The sequence below is a fragment of the Giraffa tippelskirchi genome, chromosome 9 (genome assembly GCF_054371585.1).
Source record: "Giraffa tippelskirchi isolate mGirTip1 chromosome 9, T2T-mGirTip1v1.2.pri, whole genome shotgun sequence".
Classification (NCBI taxonomy): Eukaryota; Metazoa; Chordata; class Mammalia; order Artiodactyla; family Giraffidae; genus Giraffa; species Giraffa tippelskirchi.
Window position 1 is genome coordinate 132,149,311 of NC_137283.1, and position 19,601 is coordinate 132,168,911.

At 37.7% G+C, this 19,601-nt stretch overlaps 1 protein-coding gene, 1 long non-coding RNA gene and 1 other non-coding gene across 3 annotated transcripts in view; 2 read left to right on the forward strand and 1 right to left on the reverse strand.

The window, feature by feature from the left end:
• LAMA2 (laminin subunit alpha 2) overlaps nt 1–19,601 on the forward strand; it is a 653,829-nt gene that overhangs the window by 469,961 nt on the left and 164,267 nt on the right. The window contains exon 34 of the mRNA XM_081529101.1: nt 7,298–7,491. Within this exon, the coding sequence (XP_081385227.1) occupies nt 7,298–7,491 (194 nt within the window). The remainder of the gene's footprint in view (nt 1–7,297; nt 7,492–19,601) is intronic.
• The window catches only part of LOC145521105 (uncharacterized), a 71,589-nt gene that overhangs the window by 45,484 nt on the left and 6,504 nt on the right, over nt 1–19,601 (reverse strand). The window lies entirely within an intron of this gene.
• TRNAC-ACA (transfer RNA cysteine (anticodon ACA)) lies at nt 14,657–14,728 on the forward strand. Its single transcript has one exon. It is a non-coding gene; the product is annotated as a tRNA-Cys (tRNA).

Sequence of the window (19,601 nt, forward strand, 5' to 3'; positions counted from 1 at the left end):
ACAAGAATGCCCACTCTCACCACTACTATTCAAATAGCTTTGGAAGTTTTAGCCACAGCAATCAAAGAAGAAAAAGAAATAAAAGTTATCCAGACTGGAAAAGAAGTAAAACTCTCACTGTTTGCAGATGACATGATCCTCTACATAGAAAACCCTAAATACACCACCAGAAAATTACTAGAGCTAGCTGATCAATGAATATAGTAAAGTTGCAGGATATAAAATGAATACATAGAAATCCCATACATTCCTATACACTAACAATGAGAAAGCAGAAAGAGAATTTAAGGAAACAATCTCATTCACCATTGCAATGAAAAGAATAAAATATTAGGAATAAATCTACCTAAAGAAACAAAAGATCTATATATAGAAAACTATAAAACACTAATGAAAGAAATCAAAAATGACACAAATAGATGGAGAAATATACCATGTTCATGGATCGGAAGAACCAAAATAGTGAAAATGAATATACTACCCAAAGCAATCTGTAGATTCAGTGGAATCCCTATCAAGCTACCAATGGTATTTTTCATAGAACTAGAACAAATAATTTCACAATTTGTATGGAAATACAAAAAGCCTCAAATCACCAAAGCAATCTTGAGAAAGAAGAATGGAATTGGAGGAATCAACCTGCCTGACTTCAGACTATACTACAAACCTGCAGTCCTCCAAAAGTATGGTACTGGCACAAAGACAGAAATATAGGCAAATGGAACAAAATAGAAAGCCCAGAGATATATCCACACACCTATGGACACCTTATCTTTGGAGGCAAAGGAGGCAAAAATATACAATGGCGAAAAGATAAACCCTTTAACAAGTGGTGCTGGTGAAACTGGTCAACCACCTGTAAACGAATGAAACTAGAACACTTTCTAACACTGCACACAAAAATAAACTCAAAATGGATTAGAAATCTAAATGTAAGACTAGAAACTATAAAACTCCTAGCGGAAAACATAGGCAGAACACTCTCTCACATAAATTACCTCAAGATCCTCTATGACCCACCTCCAGAGTAATGAAAATAAAAGCAAAAATAAACAAATGAGACCTTATTAAGCTTAAAAACTTTTGCACAATGAAGGAAACTATAAGCAAGGTGAAAAGACAGCTTTCAGAATGGGAGAAAATAATAGCAAATGAAGCAACTGACAAAGAATTAATCTCAAAAATATACAAACAGTTCATGCAGCTCAATACCAGAAAAATAAACAACCCAATCAAAAACTGGGCCAAAGGACTAAAGAGACATTTCTCCAAAGAAGACATACAGATGGCTAACAAACACATGAAAAGATGCTCAACATCACTCATTATCAGAGAAATGCAAAACAAAACCACAGTGAGGTACCATCCCACACCAGTCAGAATGGCTGCTGTCAAAAAGTCTACAAACAATAAATTCTGGAGAGGGTGTGGAGAAAAGGGAACCCTCTTACATTGTTGGTGGGATTGCAAACTAGGACAGCCAGTATGGAGAACAGCATGGAGATTCCTTAAAAAACTGGAAATAGAACTACCATACGACCCAGCAGTCCCACTGCTGGGCATACACACTGAGGAAACCAGAAATGAAAGAGACACATGTATCCCAGTGTTCATCACAGCACTGTTTACAATAGCCAGGACATGGAAGCAACCTAGATGTCCATCTGCAGACAAATTGATAAGAAAATTGTGGTACATATACACAATGTAATATTACTCAGCTATTAAAAAGAACTCATTTGAGTCAGTTCTAATTATGTGGATGAAACTGGAGCCTGTTATACAGAGTGAAGTAAATCATAAAGAAAAACACCAATACAGGATATTAACACATTTATATGGAATTTAGAAAGATGGTAACGACCACCCTATATATGAGACAGCAGAAAAGACACAGATAAGAGAACAGACTTTTGGACTCTGTGGGAGAAGGCATGGATGGGATGATTTGAGAGAATAGCACTGAAACATGTGTATTACCATATGTGAAATAGATCACCAGTCCAAGTCTGATGCATGAAATAGGGTGCTCAAAGCCAGTGAGCTGGGACAACCCAGAGGGATGTGATGGGGAGGGAGGTGAAAGGGAGGTTCGAGACTGGGGGATACATGTACACCTGTGGCTGATTCATGTCAATATATGGCAAAAACCACCACAATATTGTAAATTAATTAGCCTCCAATTAAAATAAATTAATTTTTAAAAAAGAAATAAAGGTTAAGTGGGGAAAAAAAGAAACAGTTTTAGACTGACTGTCTAGGAAGAGTGTAATTTATATTTTCTGAATCCGTTATTTTCTATAAGGTCAATACTATCTTGGATACTCAAACTTATCACCACCATTTTAGTAGGCCTTATTATTCATAAAGTAACAGAGAGCAACTAATATTAGCTATTAACTTTAAACACATGACAATTGTAGTATAATCGATAGCAATATAAAGTTTTATAAAGAATCGTGGACATAACTGAGCTCCACAGACTTTTCTGGGTCCCATTTTTCTTGTGTATAATATCAGAATAGTTCATGTTGTACCTACTTTACAATGACATTGTGACAATCAGGTATGTAGAGGATACCTTTTCTGAGCACCTACATAGTCTCCTCTCCCATAGGAGAGGCAAAAAGGCCTGAGATTTACCCCTAACCCCTTCCTCTAGTGGTCCAGTAACTCACTAGTGTGTGAGTACAAAAGTCCAGCTCCTTTCCCCCAAAGCTGAACAAATCTTGAGATGTTATTTATGTTCCAGAGCTTTCCCTGGATGAGGCTAAGACTGGAACTTACCTGGAATCACACCATTGCTTGAATCCTTTCTTCTCAATTTCTTGCTTTACCCACTCCTTTGCTGAATTCTTCTATGAGCTTTCTTAAATTATGAATCTCTTTGCAAATATAAACCAATATTAATTTTATCATCACCCATTTAAGAATCTTCTTTTAGTATAACCAGCAATGATATGTTAATAATGGAAGTAAATGCGCTTAGTATCTCAGTGGCGTCTGACTCTTTACCACCCCATGAACTGTAGCCTGCCAGCCTCCTCTGTCCATGGGAATTCTCCAGGCAAGAATACTGGAGAGGGTTGTTATGCCCTCCTTTAGGCGATCTTCCCAACCCGGGGATCAAATCCAGGTCTCCCACATTGCAGGTGGTTTCTTTACCATCGGAGCCACCAGGGAAGCCCAAGAATACTGGAGTGTGTAGCCTATCCCTTCTCTAGGGGAACTTTCCAACCCAGGAATCGAAGTGGGGTCTCCTGCATTGTAAGATAATTCTTTACCAACTGAGCTACCTGGGAAGCCCATGGAAATAAATAGATAACTAAATAGTTAAACGTTATGTTTATAAAGTCCAGTGCAGTTTCTATAAGTTTGCAAAATGTATTTCTCAATAATTCTGTATGTGGTAACTCTAAACACAGAAAATATTCACTACTTGCATATATATATATTGTATATGTATAAAACATTCACAATTTTCTTGCCAACAGAAATTAGTAACAATGAAATAACTAAAAGCAGGAAAAATCCAAAATATTGCTATTTGTTGTGGAGATATATACATCATTTGAATATATATATATATTTTTTCATGTCCACCAATGTGCTGTAGTATTCATGGTTAGCCTAATATCCATTTCATGCCCCTGTAAACACCAGTAGGATGACAACTAAAAGCATCCCTGGACACCAAGAGGATTATCTGGCATAATTTATGAAAAAAGTTTGATACTATAGCTACATTTATAAATTGGAGTTTTCACTATCTATAAAAGCACGTATATAGAAGAGATTGGAAGGGTACGCTGAAATGACAATTATTGTCCTAAGCTAGAGTGATTATAGAAAATTTATATTTTCATTATCCATAAATGTTTAATCAATAAGAGTTGACAGTTTGCATAGCATAGAGATGAGCGGGGTCATATGCTATCAAATGGGAATGGCTTGAATAGTTTTTGCAGTTCTCAAATGTTGTTATAGCTCCACATTCATCATCTCTAACATATAAATGATCAGGCTATATTTCCCTGAAAAATTACTTTTATTCAGCTAAATTAAACTAAAGGTCTTGCTTAAATTTTTATTGTAACCTTCCAAATAAATTTGTTTCACTTCTGAGAACATCTTAAATCATTTAAATCACCTTATGACCTGCCCAAAGTCATCAGGTCTAAAGCTGCTTAAATGTCTTGAGTGTCCCTATATCATAGAAACCGCTACCCATGCTTTATCTCTGCTACCCTTACAATAAACTCTTTGAACACTTAACCAATCTGAACCTGTTTGGAACTGAATTCTTTCACCAGCAAATGTTAAGAAACTATTTAAGTGGACTTATTTAATGATACTTTATTGAGCATTTTACGAGTACATTGGAAATAAAATATTAAAATGATAAATGTATAAAAACCTATGTTACAGATAATTTTCATCTCGCTTTGCTTTTTCTAACCAGCACAGGAAGAATTAACATTCACAGTCAGCTGTGCAAATTTCTACAGTCCTAGGCCACTAAAGATGGCCCAGGATTATTTGGCTAGTGTTTACAACTTTTGGATTAAATCTCCTACTGTCTCTCATCTTCCTTCTCTGTTTCCCTCTTCAAAAAACATCCTTCAGTTCAGTTCAGTTGCTCAGTTGTGTCCGACTCTTTGTAACCCCATGGACTGCAGCAAGCCAGTCCTCCCTGTCCAACACCAACTCCCAGAGTTTACACAAACTCATGCCCATTGAGTCGGTGATACCATCCAGCCATCTCATCCTCTGTCATCCCCTTCTCCTCCTGCCTTCAATCTTTCCCAGCATCAGGGTCTTTTCCGATGAGTCAGATCTTTGCATCAGGTGGCTCAAGTATTGGAGTTTCAGCTTCAGCATCAGTCCTTCCAGTGAGTATTCAGGACTGATTTCCTTTAGGATGAACTATTTGGATCTCCTTGCAGTCCAAGGGACTTTCAAGAGTCTTCTCCAACACCAAAGTTCAAAAGCATCAATTCTTCAGCACTCAGCTTTCTTTATAGTCCAACTCTCACGTCCATACATGACCACTGGAAAAACCATAGCTTTGACTAGATGGACCTTTGTTGGTTAAGTAATGTCTCTGCTTTTTAATATTCTGTCTAGGTTGGTCATAACTTTTCTTCCAAGGAGCAAGCGTCTTTTAATTTCATGGCTGCGGTCACCATCTGCAGTGATTTTGGAGCCAAAAAAATTAAAGTCTGTCACTGTTTCCACTGTTTCCCCATCTATTTGCCATGAAGTGATGGGACCAGATGCCATGATCTTAGCTTTCTGAATGTTGAGTTTTAAACCAACTGTTTCACTCTCCTCTTTCACTTTCACCAAGAGGCTCTTTAGTTCTTTGCTTTCGTCCATAAGGGTGGTGTCATCTGCATATCTGAGGTTATTGATATTTCTCCCAGCAATCCTGATTCCAGCTTGTGCTTCATTCAATCCAGCATTTCCCGTGATGTACTCTGCATATAAGTTAAATAAGCAGAGTAACAATATACAGCCTTGACATACTCCCTTCCCAATTTGGAACCAGTCTGTTGTTCCATGTCCAGTTCTAACTGTTGCTTCTTGACTAGCATACAGATTTCTCAGGAGGCAGGTCAGGTGGTCTGGTATTCCCATCTCTTTCAGAATTTTCCACAGTTTGTTGTGATCCACACAGTCAAAAGCCTTGGCATAGTCAATAAAGCAGAAGTAGATGTTTTTCTGGAACTTTCTTGCTTTTTCGATGAACCAGCAGATGTTGGCAATTTGATCTCTGGCTCCTCTGCCTTTTCTAAATCCAGCTTGAACATCTGGAAGTTCATGGTTCATGTACTGTTGAAGCCTGGCTTGGAGAATTTTGAGCATTACTTTGCTAGCTGTTGATTATATTTAGGCTGAACTACATGTATATCATTTATCGTGCTATCCAGGAAACTGAGATACTCTGTGTTTTTAACACTTGAGCCAGGACAACAGGCAATCTGGGACCATCCTGGGTAAATCAAAGCATATGCTCTTGGCAGCATCTCTTAAAAGTTACCCAACTTACTTGGGCTTCCCAGGTGGTGCTAGTGGTAAAGACCCTGCCTGCCAGTGCTGGAGCCTTAAGAGATGTGGGTTTGATCTCTGGGTCGGGAAGATCCCCTGGAGAAGGGCATGGCAACCCACTCCAGTATTCTTGCCTGGAGAATCCCATGGACCGAGGAATCTGGTGGGCTATAGTCCATGGGGTCGCAAACAGTCAGACACAACTGAAGCAACTTAGCACACAAACTTACAGTAACATAACCAGCATACACTTAAGTGAGTTGTTTCACTGAAGGGTAGAAGATCGGTGAACAGTTGGCATTTGGGGTTCATTCAGTTGGATTTCTTTTAGAATTTCTCAAGTTGGTGTTACATATTTTATTTACATCAAATAATCCACTTCCAGAGAGACACGATAAAAAAATCTATCTTGAAAAAGATGTGATTGAAAGGAAAGAATTAAATAGAAAATGTAGCCATTTATTGCCACTTGCTTCCTCTTTCTCATTAGTAAAATTAATAAGTTGAATTATTTGGTCATTTTTATCCCTAAAATGAATGCATCTAGGTAAGCCCAGGAGTCAATGTAAACTTTTATGCATTTCTAATTTAAAAATGAAGACTTCAAAAAAATTTTCTGTAATCTAGAGCAATAGTGGGCAAAATGGACCACACAGTTTGGCCCATTGCCTATTTCTGTATGGCACTCAAGCTGCAAATGCTTGTTACAGGCAGACTTAGCTAATAGAGAACACTAAATATTTATCCCCCGTTATGTAAATTTGTGGAGAAGGAAATGGCAACCCACTCCAGTATTCTTGCCTGAAGAATTCCATGGACAGAGGAGCCTGGTGGTCTACAGTCCATGGGGTCACACACAGTTGGACATGACTGAAGTGACTTGGCACCCATGCATGTAAATATGATACCTCAACAAGAGTCCCATTCATCTCATTATTATATTGGTTTTCCATTAGTAGATTATTATAAAACAATTTATACTAGATTAATATTCTGATTTGAATTCCTTCAGCCAAAAATGTTTGAAAATTTCTCTCTTTCACTGCGTGAGTTTGATTTTGCCTGTTGACCTACAAAGCCTGCAATGTTTACTATCTAGCTCTTTGCAGGAAAAATTTGTTAACCCCTGATCTATTGACTTTTGCTATCAATCTTGTTTCATTCAGAACAACACACACACAACAGCAACAATTTCGAGACATGACTTACTATTTATCTCCTTTGCATTGTCACTGTTTAAATTCAGGTGTGCCCCCGGCTATACCGGCAGCCCAAGCAGCCCTGGAGGCTCCTGCCAAGAATGTGAGTGTGACCCCCATGGCTCACTGCCTGTCCCCTGTGACCCTGTCATGGGGATCTGCACGTGCCGACCCGGAGCCACGGGGCCGAAGTGTGACGGCTGTGAACAGGGGCATGCGCGCGAGGGCATGGAATGTGTTTGTACGTATACTAACTTGATTATTGGTTCTGGGGGCTTGGTTCCATTTCTATCTTATTTCCAATGAGAAAGACTGACTTTTTTTTTTTTCTTATTTTTCGATAGCTAGTGTTTCCCTTGTTTTTAATAGCTACTGCTACTCTTCATTCTCCCTGTCACTGTCTGTCCACCTTCTGCTGTTTGCCTGCTGTTTTTGTCTCCATCCCACTGAGCCAATAACAGCTGAGAAAATCCTCAGCATGCTTTAGTCAGTTCATTGAAGACCTACAGCAAAGTTCCTGGAGGCAGATTCTATTTTGCCCATCTAAGAGTCTGCAGTTTTACCTAAAGCTGACATTGCCTTTGTGACAGATTAAAGGTCTGGGTTTGTTAAATTTTTTTAAAATCCTCTTGAATTTATAATCAACTGGACAGGCACCGTAAGCCTTGAAATACAACTGGCTTTTCTGAGTTTACAGAAATCCATGGGCATCCTTCTTCTTAACTTTCTCTTGCACTACAGAACCTGGAAGCAGTGACAATGAACTCAAGGGTTTCTACTCACATGTTTTCCTTTGTTTTAATAACTGCTCTGGATTCAGTAATGCCATCCTGAGTGTACATAGACCATCAGTATTAAATAGAATTATTAGATCTTATATAATCTAAAAAGGTTATTTATAAGTATAGGGAGGACTGTTATACTGTGGTATTCTTTTCCTTGAGGAAATTTACAATAGTGGTCTTAATTCTTTATAACAAATATAAGTAGAAATTATTTAAGTACTTTTTATTTCAGTATTTACATATTTTAGTATATTTACATATGCTTGTATTTCTGGTTTTAACATCTTGTGTGTGTCTAAAGCTTAATAACATTTTCACTAGAATTTTTGTTTGTGCTCAAAAGCTAAGCCTGGCTTTTTAGATCTGCCAAAAAGTAAAGACTGGGTTTATTTGGGAATATAATTTTTAAACTTCTTCTTTTCTGTGTATTTCAACAACCTTTGATGAAAATGTATTGCATTTAAAATAAAAATAAATGTCAAGTTTGATGGGAGGAGAGAGATGAAGTGTAATATGTAATATACATTTATATCATCATATTCAGTTATTGGTATATACATATTCACTCTTCTCAAGCACAATGGCATATTTTAATGGTAATTGCATGGACTTACAGTATAATACAACTAGTTTTAATATTGTTATTAAAGCTAAACTATTAACATGGAAATATTCAACTAGATAATATATATTCATAATCTAAATGCTAATCTAACAGACCTTGAATTTTAAATTAATTAATTTTCTAGGGGTGAGATCAGAAAAATCTGATCTCTTTTTCTATGAGTTCATGGTTTGTTTGCTTTCTATCTTGTTCCATTGATTTATATGTACGTTTATGTACCAGTACCATATTCTTTTGATAAATGTAGCTCTGAAGTATAGTCTAAAGTCAGGGAGCATGATCTCTCCAGCTCTGTTCTTTCACAAAATGGTATTAGCCCTTTGGAGTCTTTTGTTTTCCCATACAAATTTTAGAATTATTTGTTCTAATTCTGTGGAAAATACCGTTGTATTCTGATAGGGATTGCATTGAATCTGTAGATTGCCTTATGTAGTATGGTCATTTAAGCAATATTTATTCTTCCAATCCATAAGCACAGTATATCTTTCCATTTTTTGTGTGTTTTCTTCAATTTTTTTTAATCAATGTCTTATAGTTTTACAAATAGAATCCTTTTATCTCTTTAGATTTATTCTTTTTGGTGCATTTGTAAATGGGATTGTTTTCTTAATTTCTCTTCTCATAGTTTATCTTTAGTGTACAGAAACACAACAGATTTCTGTATATTAATTTTGCATCCTGCCACTTTACTGAATTCGTTGATGAGTTCAAATAGTTTTTTGGCACTGCCTTTAGGATTTTCTATATAAAGCATCATGTCATTTGCAAACAGTGACAGTTTTACTTCTTCCTTTCCTTTTTTCTAAATCCTTAAGCTAACTTAGAGCAAGAAACCAAAGAATGGATTCACCTAGTACATTGATCTGCTGGTCCTGTTTTGTCACATGTGACTATAGTAGAATCTTATAATGCCATGAGTGAGAGTGGATGAAGTAGCATGATTCTGGCAAGAGAATATTTATGTAGTAAGAAAAGTGTCCTCTGATACAAATAAAACCTTCTCAGAGCCTGGAGCCCATGCTATTTCAATGAAGAAAAGAGATAAAATAGTGCTGTTAATCTGTGCTGACTATAAAAATAAGATGTTTGTCACATTTCATAGAAATAAGTTAAAACTCAAATCATCAGTAGCATGTATCGTATCGTTAGTTCTTCTCTCTTTGGTGGATTCCTTAGAAAACACAGTTTAATTTGGCCCACATCATGGATGTGTATATTTAAAAACAAAAAATGCACCGGGGAATGATCATTGCAGTATCTCAGGTGAGCCACATATTCGTAGAAAGAATTTATGTACTCCCTGTAGAGTTTAGGCTCTTCAGTCAGTCAGTGAGTTCAATTGCTTAGTCGTGTCCAACTCTGTGTCCCCATGGACTGCAGCATGCCAGGATTCCCTGTCCTTCACCAACTCCAAGAGCTCCCTCAAACTCATGTCCATCGAGTCGGTGATGCCATCCAGCCACCTCATCCTCTGTCTTCCCCTTCTACCCCACCTTCAGTCTTTCCTAGCATCGGGGTCTTTTCCAATGAGTCAGATCTTCACATCAGGTGGCCAAAGTATTGGAGTTTCAGCTTCAACATCAGTCCTTCCAATGAGTATTCAGGACTGATTTCCTTTAGGATAGACTGATTGGATCTCCTTGCAGTCCAAGGGACTCTCAAGAGTCTTCTCCAACACCATATTTCAGAAGCATCAATTCTTCGGTGCTCAGCTTTCTTTATGATTCAACTCTCACATCCATACATGACTACTGGAAAAACCATGGCTTTGACTAGACAGACCTTTGTCGGCATAATAATGTCTCTGCTTTTTAATATTCTGTCTAGGTTTGTCATAGCTATGCTTCCAAGGAGCAAGCATCTTCTAATTTCATGGCTGCAATCACCATCTGCAATGATTTTTGAGCCCAAAAAAAGAAAGTCTGTCACTGTTTCCATTGTTTCCCCATCTATTTGCCATGAAGTGATGGGACCAGATGTCATAATCTTAGTTTTTTGATGTTGAGTTTTAAACCAACTTTTTCACTGTCCTGTTTCACTTTCATCAAGAGACTCTTTAGTTCTTCATCTCTTTCTGCCATAAGGGTGGTGCCATCTGCATATCTAAGGTTATTGACATTCCTCCCAGCAATCTTGATTCCATATTGTGCTTCATCCAGCCTGACATTTCACCTGATGTACTCTGCATGTAAGTTAAATTTAAGCAGGGTGACAACATGCAGCCTTGACATACTCCTTTCCCAATTTGGAATCAGTCTGTTGTTCCATGTCTGGTTCTAACTATTGCTTATGCTCTTAATTTATTTAACAAATAAATTACCTAGGCATGACCTATGCATGATCATTGTAGTATCTCAGGTGAGTCACATATTTTTGGAAAGAATTTATATATTCCCTGTATAGTTTATGCTCTTTATTTAGCAAATAATTTTAAATTGTGCTGTAAAGAACACAGAGAAAATGCAGAAATCGTGAAAGAGCTTTTCTTGACCACCTACTTTTCCAAAAAATCTAGCAGCTGGCACAGATCATTCCCAGTGAGCAAGCTAGGGTTTCAGAGTTTTCTGATGACTCAGTGGTAAAGAATCCACCTGCCAATGTAGAAGTCATAGGTTCGATCCCTGGGTCAGGAAGATTCCCTCGAGAGGGAAATGGCAACCCACTCCAGTATTCCTGCCTGGGAAATCCAACAAAGGAGCCTGGCAGGCTACAGTCCATGGGGTCACAAAAGAGTCAGATGTGACTTACCAACTAAACAACTACAAGAAAGCTAGGGTTTTATTGGATCCAAAATATAGTAGTGAATTTCTTGCAGGACACACATTTTTTATGTATAGACATTCCATTACTATCATGAAGAATTTACACAAATAATCTGTGCCCTTATTAGGAGATACCAGAATTTCTCATAATTATCCAGATTCAACCTACCAACATTATCAACCCCACCAAGCCAACTAATACTCAGGCATACCTAACCATTGTGTCTGTCTTCAATCTCAGGCATCCCCTAAAGACCCTTTCACCACACATGGTTCATTACAGTAGTAATTCTTTAGCAGTTCACCCATATTGAGAGACTACCATTTGTTAGAAATGACGCTAAGCACTTAATTCTTGCAACATCCCCACATGTTATTTTGTCCACAGTGTGATTTTTTAAAAAACCTGAATTTAGATGATTTAAGTCACCTTTCCAAGGTTCACCCTGACCTTTCAACAGAGCTGTGATTTGAACCTAGGTCTGTCTTGCAAATATTACTTTCTTAACCTCTCTGCTGACTGTTAATCCGAGACACAAAGAGCAAATGTGGTTTTCCCAATATAGTCAACATTAGTTAATTCAGTTCATTATTCATTACTTCTTCTGGGCTTAAAGCCCATGTTCCCTCAACAAAGAATAAAGATAAGATGGGCTAAAAAATCAAAATGAAAAAAAATTAATATATGCAAAGTCAATAGTTACATACATTTTTTTTTCCCTCTGCTAACCATTGAGACTCTAAGATTTAAAACATTGTGGTAGTTATGGTAGATTCTTATTCATCAGATTGCCAAGTGAAGTCCTTGCAGTCCCTCCATGCAGGTGAAAAGACACATTAACTGGCACTCAGATTTCTTCAAGGCCTTTGCATTTTTTTCCTAATGAGACTAATTGGAGACAGCTCTGCAATGTGTTCTTCCTTTTAGATGCTGATGAGTTCTGAGTAGATCTTATTGGACTTCCCAAATGAGAGCCTCTCCTTAGTGAGTTAGGTTAATACAAATCCAACCTCTTTCAGCCTCATTCATAATTTACATGTCATTTTATAAAATGAGACCAACCATCTGCCTTTCTGAAACTTGAGACTGAGCAAGAAAACTGTTGTTTGTTTATTTGATAGTAAAGTTTTATATTTGGAAACAGAAAATTTGGATCTGTTTATGTCCTATTTGGGGCTTCCCTGGTGGCTCAGGTAGTAAAGAGTCAGCAGTGCAGGAGACCCAGGTTCGATTCCTGGGGTGGGAAGATCCCCTGAAGAAGGGAATGACAACCCACTCCAGTATTCTTGCCTAGGAAATTCCATGGACAGAGGAGCCTGATGGACTACAGGCCATGGGGTCACAAGAATCTAGACAAGTAGTTAACACTGAACAACTCATGTGATGTTCAAAATAGATTATGAGTGGTGTAGTAAAATATATTACTCTCCTAAAGAACAGAAATTAAAATTAGTAGTTGACAAGATGTCATTCCATAAAGAGCACCTGAAATATTTTATAAATATCAAATTGATGCTTTCTATTTGTATTCAATATGTATGAAATATTAGGAATATATCAGCACTTATTTATAGTCACAAATTATCTAAAATATAAAATTTAAGATGATGCTTTGCTTGCTAACATTGCAAAAGCAATCATAAACTATGTTTTTACCCCATAAGGTAAGCCTAGATAAATATTATAATACACTAACTCTAAAATACGCACTTTCCAGACCCTTGGTAAAACCCAAGGTTTGAAGTTTTATCTTACCTTAGTCTTGTTGTTGTTGTTCAGTCATTCAGTAGTGTCAGACTCTTTGTGACCCCATGGACAGCAGCACACCAGACTTCCCTGTCCTTCACCGACTCTCAGAGCTTGCTCAACTCATCTCTGTTGAGTCAGTGATGCCATCCAACCGTCTGGTCCTCTGTCGTCCCCCTCTCCTCCTGCCTTCAATCTTGACTGATATCAGAGTCTTTTCCAATGAATCGGCTCTTCGCATCAGGTGGCCAAAGTATTGGAACTTCAGCTTCAGCATCAGTACTTCAAAGAATATTCAGGGTTGATTTCCTTTAGGACTGACTGGTTTGATCTCCTTGCAGTCCAAGGGACTCTCAAGAGTCTTCTCCAGCACCACAGTTTGAAAGCATCAATTCTTTGGCACTCAGTCTTCTTTATGGTCCAGCTCTCACATCCATACATGGCTACTGGAAAAACCATAGCTTTGACTAGACAGACCTTTGTTGGCAAAGTGATGTCTTTATATAGATTATTGTCTTTAATTTATTTATTTTATTGAAGTGTTGTTGATTTGCAATGTCAAGTTAGTTTCAGGTGTACAGCACAGTGCTTCAGTTTATTGTTGTTGTTTAGACACTAAGTCATGTCCAGCTCTTTTGAGACACCATGGACTGTAGTCCACCAAGCCTCTCTGTCCATAGGATTTCCCAGACAAGAATACTAGAGTGGGTTGCCATTTCCTTCTCCAGAGGATCTTCCCAACCCAGGGATTGAACCTGCATCTCCTGCTTTGCAGGAAGATTCTTTACTACTGAACCACCGTGGAAGCCCATGATTCAGTTTATATATATGTATAAAATACATATAAAATATGAATCTTGTTTATTCTTTTCCCTTACAGGTTATTGTTGAGTATAATTCCCTGTGGTATACAATAGGTCTTTGTGTCAGTTATTTTATTTAGACTATTACTTTTATTTTTTTTTTTTGAAGTTTTCTTTTTTTTTAATTAGTTTATTTATTTATTTTTTAACTTTACAATATTGTATTTGTTTTGCCATACATTGACATGAATCCACCGTGGGTGTACATGTGTTCCCCTTCAGAACCCCTCTCCCACCTCCCTCCCCATCCCATCCCTCCGGGTCATCCTGGTGCACCAGCCCCGAACACCCTGTATCATGCATCGAACCTGGGCTGGCGATTCGTTTCACATATGATAATTTACATGCTTCAGTGCCATTCTCCCATATCATCCCGCCCTCGCCCTCGTCCTCTCCCAGAGAGTCTATAATACTGTCGTATATATCTGTGTCTCTTTTGCTGTCTCACATACAGGGTTATCTTTACCGATTTACTAAATTCCATATATATGTGTTAGTATACTGTATTGGTGTTTTTCTTTCTGGCTTACTTCACTCGGTATAATAGGCTCCAGTTTCATCCACCTCATTAGAACTGATTCAAATGTATTCTTTTTAATGGCTGAGTAATATTCCATTGGGGCTTCCCTGGTAGCTCAGATGGTAAAGCATCTGCCTACAATGCAGGAGACCCGGGTTCGATCCCTGGGTTGGGAAGATCCCCTGGAGAAGGAAATGGCAACCCACTCCACTATTCTTGCCTGGAGAATTCCATGGACCGAGGAGCCTGGTGGGCTACAGTCCATGGGGTCGCAAAGAGTCGGACACGACTGTGCAACTTCACTTCACTTCAATATTCCATTGTGTATATGTACCACAGCTTCCTTATCCATTCATCTGCTGATGGGCATCTAGGCTGCTTCCATGTCCTAGCTATTATAAACAGTGCTGTGATGAACATTGGGGTACACGTGTCTCTTTCAATTCTGGTATCCTCAGTGTGTATGCCCAGCAGTGGGATTGCTGGGTCATATGGCAGTTCTATTTCCAGTTTTTTGAGGAATCTCCACACTGTTCTCCATAGTGGCTATACTAGTTTGCATTCCCACCAACAGTGTAAGAGGGTGCCCTTTTCTCCACACCCTCTCCAGCATTTATTGCTTGTAGACTTTTGGATAGCAGCCATTCTGATGGGCGTGAAATGGTACCTCATTGTGGTTTTGATTTGCATTTCTCTGATAATGAGTGATGTTGAGCATCTTTTCATGTGTTTGTTAGCCATCTGTATGTCTTCTTTGGAGAAATGTCTGTTTAGTTCTTTGGCCCACTTTTTGATTGGGTCGTTTATTTTTCTGAAATTGAGCTGCAGGAGTTGCTTGTATATTTTTGAGGTTAATTCTTTGCCCGTTGCTTCATTTGCTATTCTTTTCTCACATTCTGAAAGCTGTCTCTTCACCTTGCTTATAGTTTCCTTTGTTGTGCAAAAGCTTTTAATTTTAATTATGTCCTATTTGTTTATTTTTGTTTTTATTTCCAATATTCTGGGAGGTGGGTCATAGAGGATCCTGCTGTGGTTTATGTCAGAGACTGTTTATTGCCTATGCTTTCCTCTAGGAGTTTTATAGTTTCTGGTCTTACATTTAGATCTTTAATCCATTTTGAGTTTATTTTTGTGTATGGTGTTAGAAAGTGTTCTGGTTTCATTGTTTTACAAGTGGTTGACCAGTTTTCCCAGCACCACTTGTTAAAGACATTGTCTCTTCTCCATTGTATATTCTTGCCTCCTTTGTCAAAGATAAGGTGTCCGTAGGTGCGTGGATTTATCTCTGGGCTTTCTATTTTGTTCCATTGATCTGTATTTCTGTCCTTGTGCCAGTACCATACTGTATTTAGACTATTACTTTTAATAGCCAGTTGTTAGCAAGAATCTATCACAATAATGCAGAGGCCTTTATATATTATCACTAGAACACTGCAGTACTCTTATAATCAAAGATGATTACTAGTGCCAGTTAGTATATATGTTCCCTGACATATATATGAGAGCAGGAACAAAATAGTGGAAGTGGTTGATCACTGTAAAGAACATGTGACTTTCTGTAATGAAAGATGATGAAAAACCATCAGTTGACCTTCATTTGCTATTTAATGAATGAGGTGTTTTTTGTTTCTATAATGAAAGATGATGAAAAACCATCAGTTGACCTTCATTTGCTATTTAATGAATGAGGTTTTTTTTGTTAGACTTGTGGTCCCCCTCCATCCTAGCCTTTTAAATGCCATCCTCCCTCTATCTCTATTTAATCCCCAAGTCCTAGCTCCTATTCAAAGGCCAGTATGGCACAGTGGCAAAGAATCTGCCTGCCAATGCAGGAAACACAAGAGACATGGGTTTGATCCCTGGGTTGGGAAGGTCCCCTAGAGTAGGAAATGGCCACCCACTCTATTATTCTTGTCTGGGAAATTCCATGGACCGAGGAGCCTGGTGGATTACAGTCCATGGGGTTGCAAAGAGTGGAACATGACTGATCACACACATACATGTCTACTGTAGTTTTCTGTAATTCTAAACCAGGGCATGTTATTCAAATCCAGGCATCAGAGTAGCTATAAAAGTAATTTCTGTTCACCCTCCTTTCACCTTTTTCACACCCATTTTGTTTGAGAAACATGTTTTGAGTCTCTTGTTGCCAGTGTCCTTGACCTACGTTCAGTCTAAAAATGTAGAACAGCAACTATCACTGATTCCAGATGATTTTCTTACTGGCTGTCAAGTCTCAGTGGTTTGTGTATCACATTGAGAAAGCCATTTCATTAATAGATTAAGGAGTTGTTCCGTTGAACTGTCATATAGAAGAGGTGGATCACTATTTAATTTTCAGTCATGCTTTGTGAGTAAATGCTATTTGATTACAATTTTCACTCTGCAAGATCCAGGAAATTTATTAAACTTGAAGAAAAATTGATCACATTACCTTAAAGTTAGAAGTCTCATAAAGGAGAGTCTAGTCATCTTCTCCTATTTTATGGTCTCTGAAACAGACCATCTCCTAATGCAAGGAAGCATGCTATTATGAAGTGCTTATAGAAGCTTTGAATTCTGACTGGCCACATGAAAGTTGTGTGACATTCGATTTGTTAACTTTTCTAAGCCTCATTTCACTATCCATAAAATCCTTGTGCATTAGGTGACAAGTTTAAGCATAATAGATGTTCAGTAAATTCTAGCTATTCTTATCATCATGATTATCATTTGACCATTTTTTTCAAAAGCATGATGTTTTATGCAGCTCCTCCATTTCTGATGAGATATGCTAAATTCTGGGGTTTTAAATAATTAATTCTAGGCTCTTCAAGTCACAGAAAACCCCTTTTATAATCACCTTATATTTTATCTTCTCTTTAAGTCCTTCAAATACATTATTTATGGATTTGTAAACACTGTGACTGGAACTATTTTTCTCATCTTTAAAATTAGGGCATTAAGAGTCCTCACTTCATAGAATTTCTGTGAACACTGGATGAGATAATGAAGTCAAGACACAACATATTGTCTGCCAATATGTCTGTGTAGATAAAAGCTATTGTCCCATTATTACTTGTAGTAGTTTCAAAGCTTCCCTTTGTTTTTTGAAGAGCTGCACCATACTTGGACCATACTGAAAGTGAAAGTCGCTCAGTCATGTCTGACTCTTTGCGACCCCATGGACTATACAGACCGTGGAATTCTCCAGGCCAGAATACTGGAGTGGGTAGCTGTTCCCTTCTCCAGGGGATCTTCCCAACTCAGGGATCGAACCCAGGTCTCCTGCATTGCAGGTGGATTCTTTGCCAACTGAACTATCAGGGAAGCCCAAGAACCATATTGAACTTATTTTAAATATATATTTATGTACATAATTTTATTTAATATTTATATACATCACAACTTGTCACATGAATAAATTATCGGCCTCATCCAAAATCTACAGAAAATCTTTCCCTCTACGCAAAGAACTAACAGGCAAAAGAAAAGGCCTTTTTAATGGATCTGAAGCCACATTTTTCTTTTAGAAGATATTTATCTGTAAATAATATAGAATAACTGAATTCATTTAATAAGTCTCAAATAAATGCTAATCTAAAACTTTCTTCTTGAAGAGGAAAGAGAGAAACATAAAATCCAGAAACTTTCCTGGTGGTCCAGTGTCTAAGACTCTTTGCTCCCAAGTTAGGGGGCCTGAGTTCAGTCCCTGGTCAGGGAACGAGCCCCCACATGCACAAAGCTACATGCTGCAACTGAAAGATCCCACGTGCTGCAACTAAGACCCAGCACAGCCAAATAAATAAATTAAAAAAATTTTTTAACCCATATACAAGAAACAATCAATGGCCTTAATGTAGAAGAATTAAATTAAAACACCCATTAACACACAAATCTTTTCTTTTGTTAGAAATGTGTATTTACTCATTTTATCCCTATTTGCATAGAGTGGGCAATTTGTGTATCTTTACCTAAAATTGGTTAATAGGTTTGGCCTTTTTAAAAATATGCAGTGCTCTCATTTCAGCTTCAGATTATTTGGTTTGGATGTGGTGGGTGAATTTTTTGTGACAGTAAGCTGGTGCTTATTATGCGTGGAGGACTCTAGTAGAAATGCAATATTTTGTACTAATTGCTAACAGAACGATCTGTAATTTCAGCTGCATGATTTGCCCCTTACATGTGCCCAGCTATAACAATCTGAATTTAGTACTGCATTTGTTAATATTAGACACAAATTTATCCTGACACTTTCATAGGCAAAGCCTCAGAAACATTTAGTCATGTAAAATATAATCATAGTCTTAAAATATTTGCTTTTTGCTCCCATGCATTTCAGGCAGAATCTCATTTTATAACCTTTTCTCTGTTGCTGAATAGGAGAATGGTTTGGAGAGGTTCCTTGGGGATCTTGATTATATGATAGGTGTTATGAGTAGTTACTGCACCCTTATCAAGGAACAATGATTATGTAATGTGAATATCCCTTGTCTCCATACACACTTCAGATCTTCCCTATCACACTAAATTAAATGTGGCTTTAATTTGCATCCCATTTCCAGTGTTTGTTGCCAGACATTTCAGACTTTTTGAGGACAAATGAAAGTAGCTTGTGGTGTAAGTTAAATATTTTGTGTCAGGATAAAATTAGCAAACCATTATGTAAAGGGCACATTTCCTCATGTGTTGATCTTATAACTGCGTGAACTAGACTTGTACAGAAGCTTTGAAAAAACACCGTGGCTGTCATATTCATAAGTCTTTCTGACCCATTTGGATATGTGTTAGTATATTACTTGGAGCATACTATAAAACTTAGCCTTCACTTATGGAAATGTGCTTGTACTTTGTTCCCCCAAAAGCAAATACAGAGACCATAAGACATAGTATAATAATAGACCTTTGGACACAGAGACATAAAATGGAATTATGAGTCCTTGAAAGAGCAATTAAATACATTTTCATTTCAACAGCTGAAGATGAGGAACCAAAACAGATGGACAGGGGGTAGAATAAATGAGAGCAAAATCCGTATTCATCATGCCTCTTTGGCATTCTAGCTCACCA